Here is a 20010-nt window from a genome sequence, read left to right as displayed (position 1 = left end):
TGTCAAAGACCAATCTTCTCACTCGGTGTATCTCAACATATGCATGAAAATTTGAGCTCAATCGGCCGTCGAAATTGCGAGATAATAATGAAAGAAAAAAAAACACCCTTGTCACACATGGTCACACGAAGTTGTGTGTTTTCAGATGCTTGATTTCGAGACCTCAAATTCTAAAATATGAAGTCTTGAAATCAAATTCGTGGAAAATTACTTCTTTCTCGAAAACTACGTCACTTCGGAGGGAGCCGTTTCTTACAATGTTTTATACTACCAACCTCTCCCCATTACTCGTTGCCAAGTAAGGTTTTATGCTAATAATTATTTTGAGTAATTACCAATAGTGTCCACTGCCTTTAATATTGAACACGTGTTTGTAGCTAGTCAGTTTGAAGTGCGAAACACATTGACATTTCAAGCGCTTGATGTAAAAACACGTACAGCTGAATTGGTGAACGTGACTTTTTAATAGTACAATGTACTCTGCACATCATGAGCCAGTCATCTCGCTATCTACACTTCACTATCATCACGGACTATACCCTGCCGATGATCACCTAATACTGGAATTCATCATTTATTAACCGGAATTATTAGATAGACAAACCTTACGGGGCAGCAATTTAAAAACTGATTGGCTTTAAAGTCCAGAAAAGACTGGGAAATTATTATAAATTACACAACATGTACCTCTCAACACACAGATTAAAATCAAAGAGCATTACAAACAAAATATATGTGTATAACAGTCCCCTCTACCAAAAAAAAACATGAAAAGAACAAATTAGGGAGTGTAAAAACATTTATCAAGAAAATTAATTTCACCACAAAGAAAAAAACAAAGACAACCTGTGCCAAGCTTAATTAACAATTTAAGTAAAACTTTATGCTAATGCCTTTTTATGGTGTTCCTTTGCTCATTTCTGCTAAGTAGAACATAAGCAATATTTGTTGCTTAATAATATGAAATTGGGCCATGTCTTTATTTTTAAGTAGCCACATGTTTGTCTTGGCCCCGTTAAAGTCGAGAATTTGTTGTTAAGACAGAACATTGCCCCATATTTCTTTAGAGGGAATTGGCAAGGTTTAACCGCGTGGGAGGTATGAACAAAATGCTATACTTATCTGCATAACGGTTAAGTGACCCATTAATGATATTTGCGTATTTGCTCATAAATCGATGGCATGTGACGTCAGTTAATGTGACGTCAGTTAATGACATCACATTTTCCCCTTCTAATTCTGAAATGATGCATCAGCCGAATGCAATCTGTCTCCCCGATATTAAACAAAACAATTCTTCATTTATATACATTGATCGATTTCCATTGTCACCGTTCGTGTAGTTTTTTTTTGGATATTGTTTGTTGCTGTGATGAATAAAGATGCGAGGGCGTGAGCTCTCATGGACATGTGGTTAGTCTACGCATGGAGGTAGAAGTAGATGATGTACGTGTGTAGGCTATGTATATACGGGCTTGCTAATGAGTGATATGCAGTAGACTGACTGAGGCAGTGTACGTTAATGCCTCAGTACATGCATAGAGTGACTCAGTGTAGAGTCTGTTATTCACTGATCTAACCCTAGCTTCATCATCGTGCAGCACCCATTTCATCAGTGTGTTGCCAGTAGCAACAGAGGCTAGCAATCAGCAAAAAAGGGTGTCTCCCACGTTTTGTCATTTTATTTGCTGCTTTGGATTCACGACGAGACATTGTGTGGATGAAGGATGCGTGAGTGCACGGTGTCGAAATCGAACTGTAAACGGGGAGTTTAAGTGATGGAACATAGTAGTCGCGGTTGAACATCGACTGGATCGAACGGTGCTGGATTACGAACCCACTGTCACACACAGTGGAGAATAAGTGTGCTAAGTAATACCTATACAGTACATCAGTAAGGTGTATTATATTCCCACACTGGGATGGATGAAACGGCATTAGCTACCGAGGGGGCACTGGTCGTTGCAGGTGTTGCCCCTGGAACAATTCTCGCTCAGATATCCGTTGCGCTCATAGCCGTAGCAGTCACCGCAGTGTACATTTTAAAGAATTTACCGGACACACCACCATTGGATCACCCGTCACCAAGGACCAGGAGTCGGCGGGCAGTAGACAGGTCGCCGCAGAGAGACGTGCAGCGTCGCGTTGAGGGATTCGGCGAGGAGAACGCACGAGATGCCGTTGATAATGCGGGGGCGAGCACAAGTCGTCATGAGGGAACGAGGGGGAATGACACTGAAGCGAGTCACTCGAGTTCGCTGGAGGAATACCGAGCCATAATGTCGAATGATAATTACCAAGATCTCTGCAGTGCACCTGATGATGGAGACAAGAAGTCTGTAAAGAGGAAAGGATCGAAGGAGTGGCCCACATCACTTGAGAGTATAGATGAGGAAGATGAAGATGAGGAGTCTAAGACACCGAGGGGAGATGCACAAGGAGGAGGTGAACCCAAACCCAAGCAGAGTCCAACAAGGGGCTCACGCGTACCCAAGTGGTATTTCTCAAAAGCTTCAAGTGGCATTCCTACTTTACCAAAAGACCGCGATTACGAAGACCACTTTGATAATATTCCAAACAAAAACTCAAGTGAGTATATTGACGAGGCGCGTAAAACTGCGATCACTGGTTTCCGTGGTCCATCGATCGGCATCGTTCAACGGAAACCATGGCCTAAAGATGGCGCTGCTGGCTCATCATCTCCAAACGCTCATGAATATGGAGTGAATTTTCATAATGATTTCCAAACTATCAGCCAATCAGAGGATGCAGATTTAAATATCGCCAAAAATAATTTTCTGCAAAAAGGTCAGCTCACTCACGCTTCATTCGATCAAGCCGAAAGAATTTACATTCCTGATATTCGGATACTTGAGCCGAATGTCTCATCAAACGGTTACGAGGTTGGCTCAGAGGGACCGGGAGGGGACGAGAGCGTATGGGTGGAAACGCACGCCTCGACGGTATGCCTACCAGAGAAAAGTCACGATGAGATAATAACCGAAGTTGTCCGGGTCACTCTAGACGATGACGAAGACGGAGATGTCAGCGATGCATCAAGGGAGATAGCGCGTGTCTTTAATACACCAATACCTAAGCCCCGTACCAGTGTTCCCCACACCCGTCCAGGTACCTCTCATTCAACACAAGATACCCAAACAGCCCCACCAAGGGTCACAAAAACGCCAACTTCTCAAAAAGTTCCCGAACATTCGAGTTCGGACATTGACCGTAGCCGACGCGAGGAACGTGCCTTGTTCACGGGTGCCGGGCAACCGTCAACAAATTCCAATGAAGGATTATATAAACAAACTAAACTTGGCGATTCGGTGACTATGAAGAGTGACGCGACTCTAAAGCTCGGGGTACAAACAAGAACAAATTTTACAGAGAGGGACAATATTGACACTGTTGATAATACCCACAATGGCTCACCGGCAGCAGGCTCCCTTCACGGTAAAACGCACATTGGATCTCGTGCGTTCACGCTTGTCGGTAGTAAACCCAAACCCGCTGATGAACCTGTTACTCAATCCGGTTTAAATACACATGTCGTCCATGCGGAGATAAATTCAATACCTGACACCGAGAACAGTGTTAGTCCCACTGACACCCAAACCGCCCCATGGGGCCGATCGGTAAAGAAAATCCAGTTGCTGACGAGTCGATCGCCTTACGGAAGCGGGACAACGAGTTTATCAACAGGACTATCATCTGATGAAAACAACAAACAACGGGTCAACAGTGCACAAATTACAGCACAACCGGAAAGTGTGCATCTTGAAAAACGCAGTGAAATACGTGATAACTTGCCACCTGCGAGCGCAGGGAGAAACTTCGAGACAAAATCCGCATTGGTTACAGATGGAAAAGGAATCCACACTGTGATTGGACATGGGAATGAAATAGATGGGAGGTCCGCATGTGATGCAGACTCTCAAAGTGAAACAACCGAGTTAGACGAGCTAAGAGCGACACTGACTGACAATTTACCTTTAAAACGACCCAAGGAATTGCTGCTGAACGAAACAACAAAAGCTAAGAAGAGAGATATTTCACCCATAAAGTCTGAAAACTCATACAGTCGTGAGAACGATCAGGAACGTTCCGACTCGGAAGTTTCCGTAACTAGCCCGAGTGACGTCATATCCGAACAGCTCGAACGTCTTCGGAAAAGCATTGACAAACTTAAAGTGCCCGACTGGTATAAGAAATCAAGTCACTATCAACGCGTGGTAAACAAAAGACCGCATGCTAAGTCAGTGGTGTCAGACAGCGACTCTGAACCGCGCATGACAAGGAGCCCTTCGTCATGTCCGAGTGATTGTTGGAGTGTGACGTCATCTGATGACGCAGCAGCAAGCCAGCCACTCGTCTCTACGAAGTTAGCTTTCCAATCCGAAGCCAAGTACAGACGCGATTTCCCAGCCTCCTTTTTAAACCATGAGCCAATCCGTAACGCAGTATCGTGCATTGAACTGCCCACTCGAGCCTCAATCAAAACACCCGATGGTGACCCATTGAACTCCTCGACTCACGCTGGCAACAAAGATCACTGTCAAAGTGCAGATGACACCATTTACAGCCAACCATTTCATAACCAAACATCATCATCGCTAAAAGATGTCAACTACGACGTTCCTCGCACCCAATCATCACCTTCACGTGGTCTGCGGCTGCGCAGTAAGTCCGTAGGGGATAATCTTGATCAGATAACATACTTCGATTCGCTTGCTGTAAAGAGGCTTGAGCGTCATAAGTACGATTCGATCTTCTTTGTCACGGGTTATCTTTGCGATTCTGACGAGTATAACTTAGATGAAGGTACCCGGTCTAAAGGGAATAACCCCGGTGGTCCCCCTAATGACTCGGTAGACGATATGGAGTATCGAAGGCGTACCTACGGGTCCAACACCACGGGCTCCTACCCCAGGGATTCGTCATCACCACAAAATGGTAACTTGCAAAACGGAAACGAATTCATTAATAGTAGAATCGAAATTGACCAATTGTCAAAGGATCGTGTATCAGAGAGCAAACACTTCACACCGACGTCAAGTAGGCCTGATTTAAATGCTGCCATGGAACCCCAGTCACCACGGACACCTGTCCCCGCACCACGGCGAAATATCATGGGTAGTGCCGTGACGCGAGGGTACCCCCAGTTGACCGATACTCATGTGGATGACGAACTTAAACCCGATCCTCGTTACAACCAAGACGGCAGCAGAAACACGAAGATATCTCCTCGTTTCGCCATGGTCACCCCGTCCCATGGTAAGAAAGAATCCCCTCGCAGCTCGCCAATAAATACCAGTCCACGGCGGACAAATGTCAAGATCTTAATAACTGACACCACACTTGAAGATGACGACAGCGATCCGTCGATTGGACGACAGAGTGACCAAGACCCTTCGTCCTCTGACCAGGAGACGGTTGTGGAAGCAACTTCATGGACGCCACTTGACCTCGACAAGTTGAAGGATTCAGAGTTTGCCGCTGTGGTGTCCGTCATTACATCAAGACACATGCAGCCTGGAAACCGGTCTGGTATGTACCTCCCCGGAAGTGGCTTCGTGCCCCAACAAGAAGTCACCATGGAGGAGATAGTTGACAGCTTGCTTGGTCTGCCTTACCAAAGAGCAACAAGTGCTGTTGATCTCAACAGCAGTGGATACCGCGGCAGTAGTTCCACTTCCTCGCCCCTTACTTGCTCCACGCCAGACCTGAGCTCTTCCTGGAGTGCTGGCCAAGGCAGCACCTCAGTTTCTTCTTCAGACAAGAGTCACAGTGTTGATAGTTTGTATGGTGAAGGAGACACCAATGTCCTCAACGCACTCATCTTCGGCAGGAAAAGACTCGATGGAGACGGTTACCCTAGTTACGAGGAAGATGATGGAGATGCAGTAGGTGATGAAATCATCATGGTCAAGTGTAGCTACAAAAAATGTGCTAAGACTAAAGAGCTCGAGGAGGCAAGGAAGTTTTATAAGACATGTCATAACTGTTATACATATTACTGTTCCAGACAATGTAGGAAGTTACACTGGCCTCGACACAAGAAACGTTGTCTCTTTGGTCGTGTGAACAGCGCATGTAAGCATGTTCTCTATCACAGTAGATACAATGGGCAGTTGCAGTCTGATCTAAGTCGAGTGGCTCGTACGGGGTATCTCTCTCGAGGCCGGGGTGCCATCTTGCTAATTTTCCCGGACACCGAGGCAGCTGAGAATTACACCTCCAAGGGGTTCGACGCTCTCCCGAGCCCGCCCACTTACTCAACCGTCCGCGAGCTACAAACCTTTGACCTTTTCGGTGACCACATGAAGTTTCTGCTTGAGATGTGTTGCTCGTACGACCCTGAGAACAAGTTTGTCATCAATGTTGCCATCATGGCGAGCGGAGAACAGTACCGTGGTCATCGGCCGAGGCGAACGGCAGAAATGGCCGTCAAGAAATGCGCCAAGCTCAAACTCAGTCTCATGAACCACAGCACTGACCCAACAGGCAAAGAAGCAGACCAGGTCCCCGATACTCTCATTCTTACATCACCTACGGGACCGCAAGGAGACGGGATACTCGACCGAAAGGCAAGACAGGTTTGCTTTGTGCATATTCAGCGTCAACTGCGTCAGAGGGGCGTCAGTTTGCGTCACCAGCACGCGGAAATCTACGACAAGCTTTGCCGGTGGGTGGAGCTCCACGAGCATTTTGTGCCCGTAACTATATACCCGGTGGACGAGAACACGGGGAAAAGATTCATGTGTGTTTTGATGCCCGAATCGGAACCGAATGAACTCGGCTGGGTCAACAATCCAGAACTCCTTGAAGACATTGACTTAGATGCAGAACTTGAAAAACTTGAGAATGTTGCTGGATTGGTTGTCACTGATTTATAACTCTCTCCTTGAGACCGAACGGCAAACTTATACTTTCAAAATCTCAATAATTTATTGCAAATTTGAAAAATGTTCAAAGTGGAGCAGCATTGCGAATATTTTATGCTCGTCAGAAAAATGGAAATATTTTGAACTTTTTATTTATCAAACTCTGCGTGTCTTTTAAGTAAATTTTTATATTCGTGCCGATGCATTTTATTTCAAGCAAAGTGTAATTTTTTTCTTCTTTTCGATTTCAATTTTACGCTCACAAACTTCAATCAAAAGATAATTTAGTGACAATTAAGAAAAGACAATTAACAGTGGCATTGACTGAGAACATTGACCTGTTCATTATTCTAACAAAACCAATTTGACTGTATTTGCCCGCGGTGAATAATAACGCAACGAAGAGATTTATGCAAACAATATCCACCTTGGACACGAAGTCGCTGATGAAGCTCTTTCATATGGGAAGTTGATGATGTGCTTCAAAATTAAAATGAGAACTATCCATCTGGTTGGAGGGGAATAAAGAGCAAGGTCAAGGGTCAAGTGTCTTCTGATGAGGAGGACAGGATGCTGGTGATGAATGTGTTTGGTGAATCATTAGATAGGATATATCAAGGAGGACCACAAGATGGTAAGTAGACGAGACTTACTTATTTGATTAATTGTAAAATTTTGATTGGTGTAAACCTCTCCATTTTATAGACTCAGAAATGACTCTATATTTTTCTTTCACTTTACGCCGTTGTCTTTATTATCTTATGCATTATATGGGATACACCAAGTGAGAATACTGGTCTTTGACAATTACCAAACGTGTCCAGTGCATTTAAAGTACGACCAGCTTTCCATCCCCAACACTCGAGACAGACATCGAAGACAGATGCGATACATCGATCGTCACACCCACTGGCCTGCTCGTATACTTGCCCTAAAGCCGTTTATTAATGTCATTCAATGGCATTTTACTCTAGTAAACCATACTGAATATATATGCATTTGGTTATTAGATAACATATTACATTGATACCCACTCCATGTTCGTCAACCGACTGACTTCATGCATGCCCTATGTCTCATCTTGAGGAGCTGAAGTGCAAAATTGCAAATACTTCAAGAAACCTATAGACTTGCTTGAATATTATGCATTGTTATAAAAGTATCAATCCACAACACGCAAATTATCATGAATAGATGTTGCATTGGGGATACAGAAAACCTTTTTTTGACCGTACACCTGTGTGTTTAGCATTGACATTCATCCAATTAGCAACGCAAACCATTTAGACTAAACATTACTTTACATTAAGTGCTAATTTGCATTTTGTGCTAATTATAATAATAGAAGCCACTGATGCATTTTGTGTACTAGCTTTTTTCAATGCTAAACAAGAGCAATCGTTCACTGCGGCTTTGTACTATTTCCCCCAAAATATTATTTGCTCTTTCATTAACACGATCACACTAAAGAGTTAACCTTCAATTCAAAACGAACTAAATGAAATGAAATGAAATGAAACAGATACTTTTCTAAAATAAAATCACCCTTTTCGCAATTCCCCCGAAATCCCTGGATCCCCACCCCCCGAGATCCCCAAAACATTTCTAAAACCAAAACCACATACACGACATCCATTCATTTCTCTTTCCAGCAATGATGTGCGTCACTGCCCCACCCTCCCCACTCATCATCGGATCCACTTTGCCAATTTCAATTTCAACTTCAATCCAATCGCCTCCCAATCATAGTCTCTGCCTATCTCCTCAAATCAGTTGTGGCTTAAAGGGGAGATCTGCATTTGGTTGTCACTTTAAAACTTTCGGTTGGAATCCTATACAACAGCTTTCGATAGTATAAGCATTCTTTGAAACATGGCATTTCGAAGCATGGTTATGTAAATAGATATAATATAATAATTTTTTATGCCCCGAAATTTGAAAGCAATACCGCGTAGCGTTGCTCGTGTTTTGTTACTTGGGTTTATTTTCAATGGAAATAACCGCTACGGATTTTTTGGTGGTATCTCAAAAACGCTTTTTGAAAGTAAATGTTCACATGATAGTTTTATTGTATACATTCTGCATGAGTAAAACAATCGAACGGCTCCACCAAAAACCGATTTCGACACCTCAAATTCTAAATTCTAAGGTCTCGAAATCAAAATCGTGGTAAATTACTGCTCTCTCGAAAACTACTCCACTTCAGAGGGAGCCGTTTCTCACAATGTTTTATATTACCAAACTCTCCCCATTACTTGTTACCAAGTAGGGTTTTATGCAAATAAATATTTTGAGTAATTTCAAATAGTGTCCACTGCCTTTAATATGAGATTACGCACGCTGGTTCAATAGAGAAAGCGTCAGTCCACACCAAGTAAATTTGACATTTTAAACACACCGTAAATGTCCAATAATGACTAATAAACCATCGAGATCCGATTGCTTTTCTTGCAGACTTTCATGAGCTTGCCAGGTCTGAACACCACTTGACATGTTAGACTGACATTGCCTTTTGACAACGTGTATTAATTTAGCACGCTGCCGGTATCTAAACACTCAGTCAGCAGGCTAGGGTGGCTGTGGGCAAAGATTGTCTGCACAGTTAAATGTTAATTTTAGACTCTTAAAAAAAAAAAAACGGACGACTAAAAGCAAACCTTGATCTCCTTTTTCTAACTATGATCTGATGGGTAAATACATGTTAAGTTATTTCATTTTTAATCAAAATTCACCCAAAAAATGTCAGGTTGAACAAAGACAAGTTGACTTGAGAGTGAATTCAGCCAACAAAGAAACCTCAGTTTCGGCATGTACTATAGGGCCCATCATTTGAATACCCGCGTGACTTCTGCACTCTCACATAGTTTATAATAAGCAAATCCCGCGTGACTTCATCCTTTTCCCACAGTGTACACGTTTGTGTACAGCAAGCATATGAACTCAAGCCCATACTCTTCTCTGCACACTTTTCTTCTGAATTACATACGCACAAGTTGGCATCAAAGTCTTCTCTTCACTTATCAGAAACGACAAACATCTTCTGGTTGCACCGAAGCGTGTAGATGCCGTAATGGCTCCTACGTGTAATTGCCTCCCTAGAGCTTGTGCGTTTTCTCTAACAACAACATTTTTTTTCTAAACGCAATACAATACGTATTTCCATTACAAGACGTGTCTGTCATTGAAAATGGTAAACAGTGCACCAAATCATCTTTGTTTTTGCATAATTATAATATTAGCCTTTATTATGGTGTGATTTCCTCCAATTTAAATCAATGTAACCAAATCGAGGCTGGAAGGAAAACATAGTCTGGTTCCCTTTTTTACGATGAATATTGACACCCATTAACGTTATTGGATACAGGGAACATGGCCAAGATGATGGCAGCATGATAAAGGTATATTAGAAGGGTGAAAATACTTCCTTTTTTTTAAAGCACGAGAATCAAAGCAGTTTTTATTTTATTGCGGTAACACATGGTGTTACCGCAAACCTCTCTTAACTATACTTCTACCATGCAAAGTTTCATTTACTACAAAACCAGTTAATATAAATTCCTGACATATTCTGTTGTTTATAATTATCGACTTTAAAAACCCACTGGTGAGTGGAGATCACAACAAGTCAAGTATGGCGGCCAACAACACAAAAATGACACACTTTTCCCCCTTAGCAACCGTATCTCACGGCCGCATCAGATGCGTTCCGTGTAACATATTGAAACTGTAAAAACGTGGTGTTTACACAACCAGTTGGACTTTGGGCGATTGTGATACGACGCTCGTAAAATAAGTTGATTTTTAGTCATTTTATCAAAAGAAGCTCAGATAGTGACGGTCAGACATTTCATCATTTTATAGAGTCCGGTGCTTTTAATGAACTTTGTTTTCTATACACAGCCGTTTGACCGTGCAATCAAAGTACTTATGTGTCAATTAAAGACGCACTGCCACACGAATTTATGGGAATTCTGAAGTTGTTACAAAAGGGAGTTGATTTAGTTTCCACTTGGGCGTTTAGCTTTCAATAATGGAAGTAGATAGAGGGTAAAGATTAATGCGTTTCGGGGCCTTTTGTGGCGTAGTTGATCGCAATTTTTGTAAATGACGGAGCCTAGCAGAGTTTTTTCAATCCGTCTTTCGCATGAGCATGAGAAATATTTCACAAAATATAGTATTTCCATAATCCATTGAGCTAAATCGCTCAGAAACCATAAACAACTGAAATGTTGAACAAAGACGACCATTAAAGCATTACATTATAGAGGATAGTTGTAGTCAATAATTTTATGTATTTTGTTCCTAAACGTAGATGGACATGGTTTGACTTTTTTTTTTTTTTTTTGGGGGGGGGGGATACTAACCCGTAAGTTTAATACACCACCAATCGACCAGTGAAAATGAGTTTTAGCTCTGTCTCAATTTAAAACAACAAAATCCTGTTTTTATTTTGAATAGCTCGCTTTCATATCACTCATTTTCATTGTGGCAATCTAAACAAGCAAGATAAGCAGAGGGGGCCTACAAATGATATTTTCCTCGATTGGTAGATGGTTCTCGGAAATATTAATTGGTTAGATCACAGTCCCTAAATTATGAGTGTCAAATTACAAACACGTGACAAACAATACAACGTTCAAATTACCGTTTAAAAAAAAAATCTGAAACAAATAAAACTTAATCTTTTGTGAGTTTTCCCCCAATCCTTTCTCATCTGGCGCTTCGTCCACGTGAGTAAATACCCGATAGAGAGGTCGGTTGGACCATGGAGTCTATTTTCTTCCTCCATGGTTGGACCAGCTGTGTCTGCGGTATACAATAACTGGGAGGAATTAACATTCATGCTGCAAGGTTATCGGCGATCGCATGGATCGATTACTGATGCTTAGATTTCGCTTTATTAAAAAAAAACTCCCCTGGAAAATCGTTGTTAACCGTTAAGGCTTGGTTTGTAAACAACCGGGGTTTTATTTGTGTAATGGTAGCTTGTCTGGCGTATTAATGTGCAGTAAAATGTTGCCACGCAAATAGTCCATTATTATTCCATGGTTGAAGTTTGTTTGAATTTTCATTACTCCATGATTTACAGCAAACAGTGACAGACATCAGGGCAGTAGCCTACTTTAAGGTGGCACTCTCGTACAGTTTTACACTGAAATCAAACTCTAATTAATAAAGGGACAAAATCATCTGTAAGCATAATAATTGTCACTAGTTTAAATCGATTGAAATGAAATGAGAGCACCCCCCCCCCCCCTTCTCAATGGTATTCGTGCCCCGGACCCATTTAAACTTTTGAAATTCAAAATGACCAGAGTCAAATATGACATTGCAATAAAGCTTCTCTGCTATTTAAACACCGACATTGATACTTGTTTTGGCTCTCATGTTAATTATCTTATACAGAATACTACGAGCAAGAGCACTAGTGAAAGGGGGCTTGTTGAGAAATACAAGACGAGATTCCTATAGAAACATAAACATTAATGTGACAATGATTCCCTTGTGCTCCCCCTCCCTATCTGTACTTTTGTGTTGTTGTATGTTGTAAGTTTGTTTGTCTTGCCTGGATACAACATGATAGCTGATATAAAAGATGTAATTTAATCTGGAAACATGACACGGTCGTGTAAAATCACTTGTTATCTATAAAGAAGAAGTGTAAACACGTACAAACTACAAAGGGGAAAACCAGATTGTCATTAGTCCCAAACCAGGGGGGGGGGACCGGATAATTTACGTTAAAAAATAACTTCAAATGTGTTTTTTGTGGATTGATGGGTAAATAAATAAAGTCAAAATGTACACATGAAAAAGCTTTCGTGGAGGACTTCAACCATTGTCTATTTTTGTGCATTAGCACAGTTAATTGGGCCGTTTTCATAAAAAAATAGCAATTGCCGTTTCTAGGCTTTTGCTCAATCTTTATACAGATGTATGTATAAAGATGTAAGCAAAAGCCTAGAAAAAGCAATTGCTATTTTTTTTTTATTAATACGGTACAATATTTAGGGCCAGTGATCTACTTGCATGGAACAATAATTGCCTACCGGAAATATGTTACCAAAAGCCATGTAATAGTTTACATAGGCTGTAGGTATGATTAGCTCCCTGTTTGTATTTACAATCTGCTTACAAGGGCTTATGATTGATTCTTACAGGACCCAATTTTCCTTTAGAAAACAGAATTACCAACCGAATTTCCACGTGATTTTCAGGAAAAGCAAACAATATCTGAACACCAGTACCAAGCAATATGCAACAAATGGAAATTTAAATGGTAATCCTAGTTTTATCAAGGAAGAAATTTCATGCTAAGCAAATTTGCCTGTTTAGCAGCTCTATGAAATTGGACCCTGGCAAGTGGAGAGATCGTTTGAAAATGTCCACTGGTTTATGATTGATTGAAAAAAGATGACACTAAATGTTATTGGACTTTTATACATTAGGAATAACATGTTTGTTGTTTCCAGTTATCATTTATTTCTATCCTTCTTTCTTCCCGTAGGGTCGTGCTCTAGATAAGGCCCCCAATACAACCTCAGTTCGCAAGGACGGCATCTTCGGCTGTGATCTGAAGCTAACCATCGGTGAAACTATCTTTCCGGCCTCACGCTTCTAAGAGCAGTTTTCCCTCGACCTCCCCCGCCGTCCAAATCCAAGGCTAGACCCATCAACTCTGGATCTGCCACGCTCGCTGTTTGTCTTGGAGCAGTCTACCGCAATTTGATCCAAATGGAATCCTTTTAGGCCGTGCAAGACAACTTAGTTGGACATTGATACCCTTCCTATTGGAAACTTAGCGGGAGAAAACAAACTCAGCTGCCCTTGTGGAGCATGGACAGGGTCGGTGAGCCTTCACTTGAAGTTACAGGCAGTGTGTACTCTAGGTAGTTGCTCCGGAAGTTCATGACCATAAACAATTACTTGGTAAAGTTATTCGTGTAAAACATCGCTAGAAATTACACAATTTGAAGAACGTTGTTTATGAATTTTTCACCCATAAACTTGAATGAGCATGGCTTCACAGTTCAGGCATAAAGATCGAAAAGCACACAAGTCTACGCAACAAGTGTGTTTTTTCTTTCAGTTTTTTCTTTCTTGCAACCTCGATGTACAACAGTTCATGTGGGTTAATGTATGCATTTTTGTTGGAATACACCAAGTGAAGATATGGTTTTTGACAACTACCTGAAGTATACACTGCCTTTAATTTATTTGTATGTAAACACATGGAAGTAATTTTTTCCTCCATGGTACACAGTGGCTTGTACACTTATGCAGACAACGAGTAAACATAAATTTGAATAATGTACAGTTTTAATTACACCTTGTGTACACAGTCGTCAAGTCAGAATTGTACAGTCAAGTCAGAAACCCTTACACAAAGCTCGTATCATCATTATTTTGATAGAAATGAAATCACTTACTGTACGTTTTCCATTCACGGAGACAATTTGTTCATTGGAGCTGGTTTCACTTGCTGCAAACTCTCTGTCTTGTAAAACAACAACATAATGCAACAAAATGGCGTTGTAGTATAGCATTTTAAGCGTGGTGGCATCAAATACGTTGCATTCCATGCATGTTGTACATTTCTCGTATTAAATCACCCGCGAAGGCACAATCTTCATCGTGATTGGTCAGAGTTTACGGCAGCTTGTAACAAACGGCCTTTCATTGGCCAGCTCATCGTTCAGACTCCGCCCAGGTTCATTTGCATAACAAAGGGAACAGGTGTTTTCTTGGTGGTCTTGCAGAAAATATTGTTGGGGGGGGGGGGGTTGATGTACACATTATAATAAATATTGGCAAAGCCCTCACATTTCACAGTTTCTTTTGCAGTGTGAAACACACATAAAATGTATGTATAAGTTCGCACAAGTACCACTTTTGTCGAGAGTAGGCCTACTCGTGCTACAAAAATAAGAACGTGTTTTTTTTTTCACGCAGGCAATGTCGGCCTGTTGTCGACAAATGGTCTGTGTGCGAACTTAGCCATTGTTGCCGGCCTGTGAACAGTTTATCTCTTAAAAATAAAACATTCTGGGAAAAGGTTATCTTATTATATAGTTATGGGCTATAATGCAAGTATGTCCTGCCTACCAAAGCAATGCAAACTATTTCCGTATTAACGAAAGTCTGTCTAAACAAATCCATGTGAAACTTCCCCATTCAATTTTGATCATTGTTTTTAAGTGTACGATTTGAGAGGGTAGAGAGTCACCCGATGGGATTTTATCTTTAAAAATGAACAGAAAACCACAATTCATAATTTGGAAAATTAGGTAAAAGACCAAGTTCAATTTCATCCATAACATACAATTCTGTCAGAATTTAGAAGTATACGCGTACTTCATTTTCCACATGGAATATATTTCTGACCGAATTTAGAAGTGTACACGTATTTCTACATAGGTCCTTCCTACTCTACACTGTGCATGCCTGTGGCATTCTGTAGCGTTTCTCGAAGGACGTTCATTAATTGAAGTTGACCATAAATTATGCAAATGTTTTTATTATTATTTCTCGGAGTCTTTAATCGGAAAATTTTCATCAGTGGATGGAATAATCACATCGTCAATGGAGCACAATGGTTAGTGAGTTGTCGGGTAACGATTTTTTCTTCTTCGTTGAATGATGACTTCATCACTACGCACAACATGTATTGACGACGGCGATTTTATCAAATTCGGATCAAAAACAACAACCATGTTTTGCTGTCAACTGAGAATTAGTTATTACAAAATTTAAAGATGGAGGAGTTTCACTACTAGTATAATTATATAGATCTAATATAAAACAATGTGTTTTGCGACAACAATTTCAGGGATTTGGGGCTTCATTTGTATGCACGAAATCCGGGAAAATGAAAAGTGAAAGAAGAATGAGTCTCGTACGTTCTGCACTTTCACTGTCATCTAAATTAAAAAAATAATGAATTGGAACAAGTGGTCGGTAAATTATCGATCATTTTAACTTGATGCAAAAACGATCGCGACTTTTAGAGACCTATCAAACAACAAGAAGGAAAACACCCAAATATCATCTTGAAGACTTCCTTTTCTTTTTGGAACTTTCTTTAAAATATATTCATAATCTAATACGTGTGATTAACTTGTTTACCCATACATTCTTGCGCGAAATTATTCTTAATATTGTGAATCGAATTTCTTGTGAAATTGATTTTTTTTTCATGAAACAATATTCTTGTATAACTCATTGAGTCTCTTAAAAACATAAAAAACATAAAATGCGTTCTCTATAGTGAACAGGGCTCAATTCCATCAAGCCCGTTTAAGCGCAGAATTTATTTTTTTTACAGAAACTCTGGTCACCAAAAAAAAAAAATCAAGTTTTAATTGTTGCGACTGGTGCCCCTCTAATTTTTGCTTAGCAGAGAAATTCGCTAAGCATTTTTTTCTTCTGCTTAACAGCTTTATGAATTTGGGCCCAGGAATTGAATGTGTGCATGCACATTGACGATTGAGTCACGATATCACATTGTTGACAATGAGCCCCGAAGAATTGTCTCCCAGCTTGGAAAAAAATTATAGCAGCTCTATGGAAATAAAAATCTTATTATATTCCCATTCTTACCCACATTGCAGTACACTATCTATTGATGATAAGCAAGGTGGCATTTCTCAGAGCCTATTCAACTGTGGCTTTCATTATCCTTGATTTAATCATGGAGGAAAACATTATTAGATTTAAAAAATATAAATCTCCGTACCCGAATAAATATTCCCTTCTGCTTTTCAACAACTTAGCATTATATATCTTTCCGGCAGAGGTGATTTAATTCAAGGATACTTTTTCTTGTCAACAAGACGGCTAGAGAACAATTTGAATTTCTATAACAATTTATGCGAGAGTATAAACATGTTGTCAATCTTAAGTAACGGGACCAATTGTTTTGCCAACCCTTGCCCGTGGAGTCTAATTATACGCATGTCTTAGTTTTTGACAAACACATCTTACTTGTCATTATGGTTTAAAGGCACTGGACACTATTGGTAATTACTCAAAATAATTGTGAGCATAAACCTTACTTACCTGGTGACGAGCAACAGAGAGCTGTTGATAGTATAAAACATTGCGCGAAACTGCTCCCTCTAAAGTACCGTTTTGAAGTAAGAGATAATTTCTCAATCGAAATAATAACAGACTTTAGGCCTGAAGCCTTATATTTAGCATCTGAAATCTCACAAATTAGTTTTGTGCAACAAGGGTGTATTTCAAGGGGTTATTATTCTCTTGCAACTTCGATGACAATTAAGGCCAAATTTCACAGATGTTATTCAATGCATATGTTGGGATACACCGAGCGAGAATACATTTGTCTTTGACAATTACCAAAATGTGTCCAGTGCCTTGAACCTAAGTGGCTACCCAGTCTTTATTTACCCAAGTAGGCCTATGATATGCAGTAAATATTTGCCTTGTACAGTAGGCCTACTAATGACCAATGCGAATTACAAATCCATGTGTGCATGTGTGTGTTTAGCTTAATTTATGCAGAATTTTTGTATTTTAACTCATCAAAATTTTCTGATATTTATCATTCTGAATTTGATGTATTTTTTACACATTTTGATGTGATTTGAAGTCCAATTCCAGTTTGTATTTTGTTGCATATGGTATTTTTGTTTTAAGATAATCATTATACATATATTTATTCCACTAAATTTGACATTTTCACTTTGTTTGTACGATTGTGTCTTTTAAACACATGTATTAGACATCTTTTCACCGCTTTCCCCTCTACTGTCATTCCGCATCAACATTCAATTCGAATATCATTATTTTTGTAAGGTATTTGCCTGGACATTGAATAAGACGCACGAGACATGCAGTGCATTATGAAAATCTATCACCATGGCAACGGGGGAAACATCTCTCGTGGATCTGATAAAATATGCAGAAAGCGAGGGGTTGATTGTGATCAGATCAACCAGGGCCAATTTCACAAAACTGCCTTAGCAGAAAATATTGTTAAGCGTCAAAGAGCAGGATACCAGTCACAAATGGTACATGTGACATTGTAGTTGGCTGATAACCTCATTCTGGTAAGCATGATTTGGTTGTGGTAAGCATATTTTTGGTGCTGAGAAAGCTTAATGAAATTTGCCCCAGGTCTGATCTGGAGGTTCTTGTTGATATTGCGTGTGTGAGTGAAGGTTCTGTAGCTTTTAATAAACAACTTAGCCTCAATTCAAGCCGAAAGCACGAATAAGTCCCATCTTTCCTCGCGCATGATTTGTTTTTGCGGATGGGACAGGCCAACAAGTGTCTTGACTGAAGGCTACAGGCTGATTATAGATAATGCACATGTTTTAATGGGTTTTGCTACCCATTAATTCAATGCTCGTTCTTTGTATTAATTTGATCATTATGTTGATCATTGTGTTTACGTTTACGCCAACATATTCCATGCTTTAAATAATGGTTGTTCTTAATGGATGTTTTGTTCCCATTTCTAATTTAAATTTTCAAGGCCACTTTTAAATTACTCAACCGTAAAATGTAAAGCCAATGTATTTGTTCAGTCATCACATTATTTGCAAAATGGCGTACAATTATTTTAGGCAAAATATGTGGAACTTGCGTAGGAAAAAAAATCCATTATAATATATTCTGTCTTGACTGGTATCTGAGTGCACAAATGGCAGAATTGGTTGAACGTATTTATCTCACTTCATATCAGTGTAATATTATCTTGATAAACTCGTGTATACCATAAAATTATCATGTCATGTACATGTTCACTATTTCTCGCTGGAAAAAAATTGTATTTTTTAACACAAATAATTGTTAACAGTTCAAAAAAGCAACACATTTTTTAATTTAGGGTTTTGTTGCATGAATTTGAATATTTGTTTTTAAATTGCTGTGGAGTCTTTCGGCTATTGACATATTTATTTAAATTTTGCTACCGTCTTGAATTTTTATTTTCTATTTTAAATGTTTGGGTGTTAACCACGATTTGTTTAACACTCGGGTAGGTGGAAGTTAATTGTAATTCCACGACCCTCATGGAACATTCGTACGGTGTAATGTTTAAATTCCATTTGCACACAAAAATGCACTCGTTTTTTTGCTCATTAGTAAATATCTTTGGTTGCCCTGGAGGCAAGATGGAACATCGAAGAAATTTTCGAGGTTTTTGTTTTTTAAATAGATGTTAAAAAAACTTTAAATTTCCATTTCATCCATTCATTTAAATATTATATGTCGATGCTATTACATTGTCCGGTGCTGGTCCATTGTACGCACGTTTTAAAATATTCAGTAGATTTGATAATGGTTACAGTTAATAAATATCCACACAAAATTAATTTCATTATATTATTATCTTTTTATCATGTTTTGTTAATTCCTGTAGGACGTTCTTCAGTCTTCTTTTATTAGCGGTTCGTTGAACTTGGTTTAAACTGATAGTCAAGCTCAATTCATCTTTGATTTTTTTCATCATGAAAATGGACACAAAAGTGCACTTAGCTTAACGTATACATGTGCTGTAAGGATCTCCCTTGTATTAAATACTATGGTCCTCTATGCATTAAGCGTGTGTCAGTGAGTTTTGTTGTTTGTACGGCCGTGTCCGAATTGGCGACTTTGGCTACAGCTACGGCTGGATCAGCGCGTCTACCAGTGCTGAAGAATAGGCAGACGCGCGCGCCCTAGACGTAGCTGTAGCCAAAGTCGCCTATTCGGACACGGCATAAGACTCCATTTTATCAAGTGTTTAAAGGCGCATGGCGCTAAATTAAGGCGTGTCTAGAGACGCCATTTTGATTCCCGCGCACAACTGCTTCTGCTCCATGAGGGCACTGCTTTGGTCCTGTGACGTCACAGAAGGGGTCTGTTCGCTTTAGTTCACACCACAGCAGTTTAACTGGGGTCCCTTGCTTAATTTTAGCATGGTTGTAAAATGTAGCAATGTTGAGAAGATGGTTTCGCAAGAGAACTTGGACAGTAGAAAAATTGTTGTCCTTTCACACAAGGTACATTTTGTATAATTTTACAACCATGCTACAATTTAGCAAGGAACCCTTGCTAAATTGCTCTCATGTGAAAGGGGATTTGCAATCAGTGCAGTTGATTACCTTTAAGTCAC

The 20010-nt window shown here is 40.0% G+C and overlaps 1 protein-coding gene across 1 annotated transcript; it reads left to right on the top strand.

Moving 5' to 3' along the window:
* Positions 1 to 1922: 1922 nt before the first annotated feature.
* LOC139948207 (uncharacterized) lies at positions 1923 to 19448 on the top strand. Its single transcript, XM_071946283.1, has 2 exons — positions 1923 to 7521; positions 13396 to 19448. Exon 1 carries the CDS (start codon positions 1923 to 1925, stop codon positions 6897 to 6899), a length of 4977 nt encoding a protein of 1658 aa, XP_071802384.1. The 3' UTR covers positions 6900 to 7521; positions 13396 to 19448.
* Positions 19449 to 20010: the final 562 nt, after the last annotated feature.

Source organism: Asterias amurensis, chromosome 15 (assembly GCF_032118995.1).
Source record: "Asterias amurensis chromosome 15, ASM3211899v1".
NCBI classification, from domain to species: domain Eukaryota; kingdom Metazoa; phylum Echinodermata; class Asteroidea; order Forcipulatida; family Asteriidae; genus Asterias; species Asterias amurensis.
Note: the sequence above shows the minus strand (reverse complement) of the source record. Positions and strands in the feature narration are given on the sequence as shown.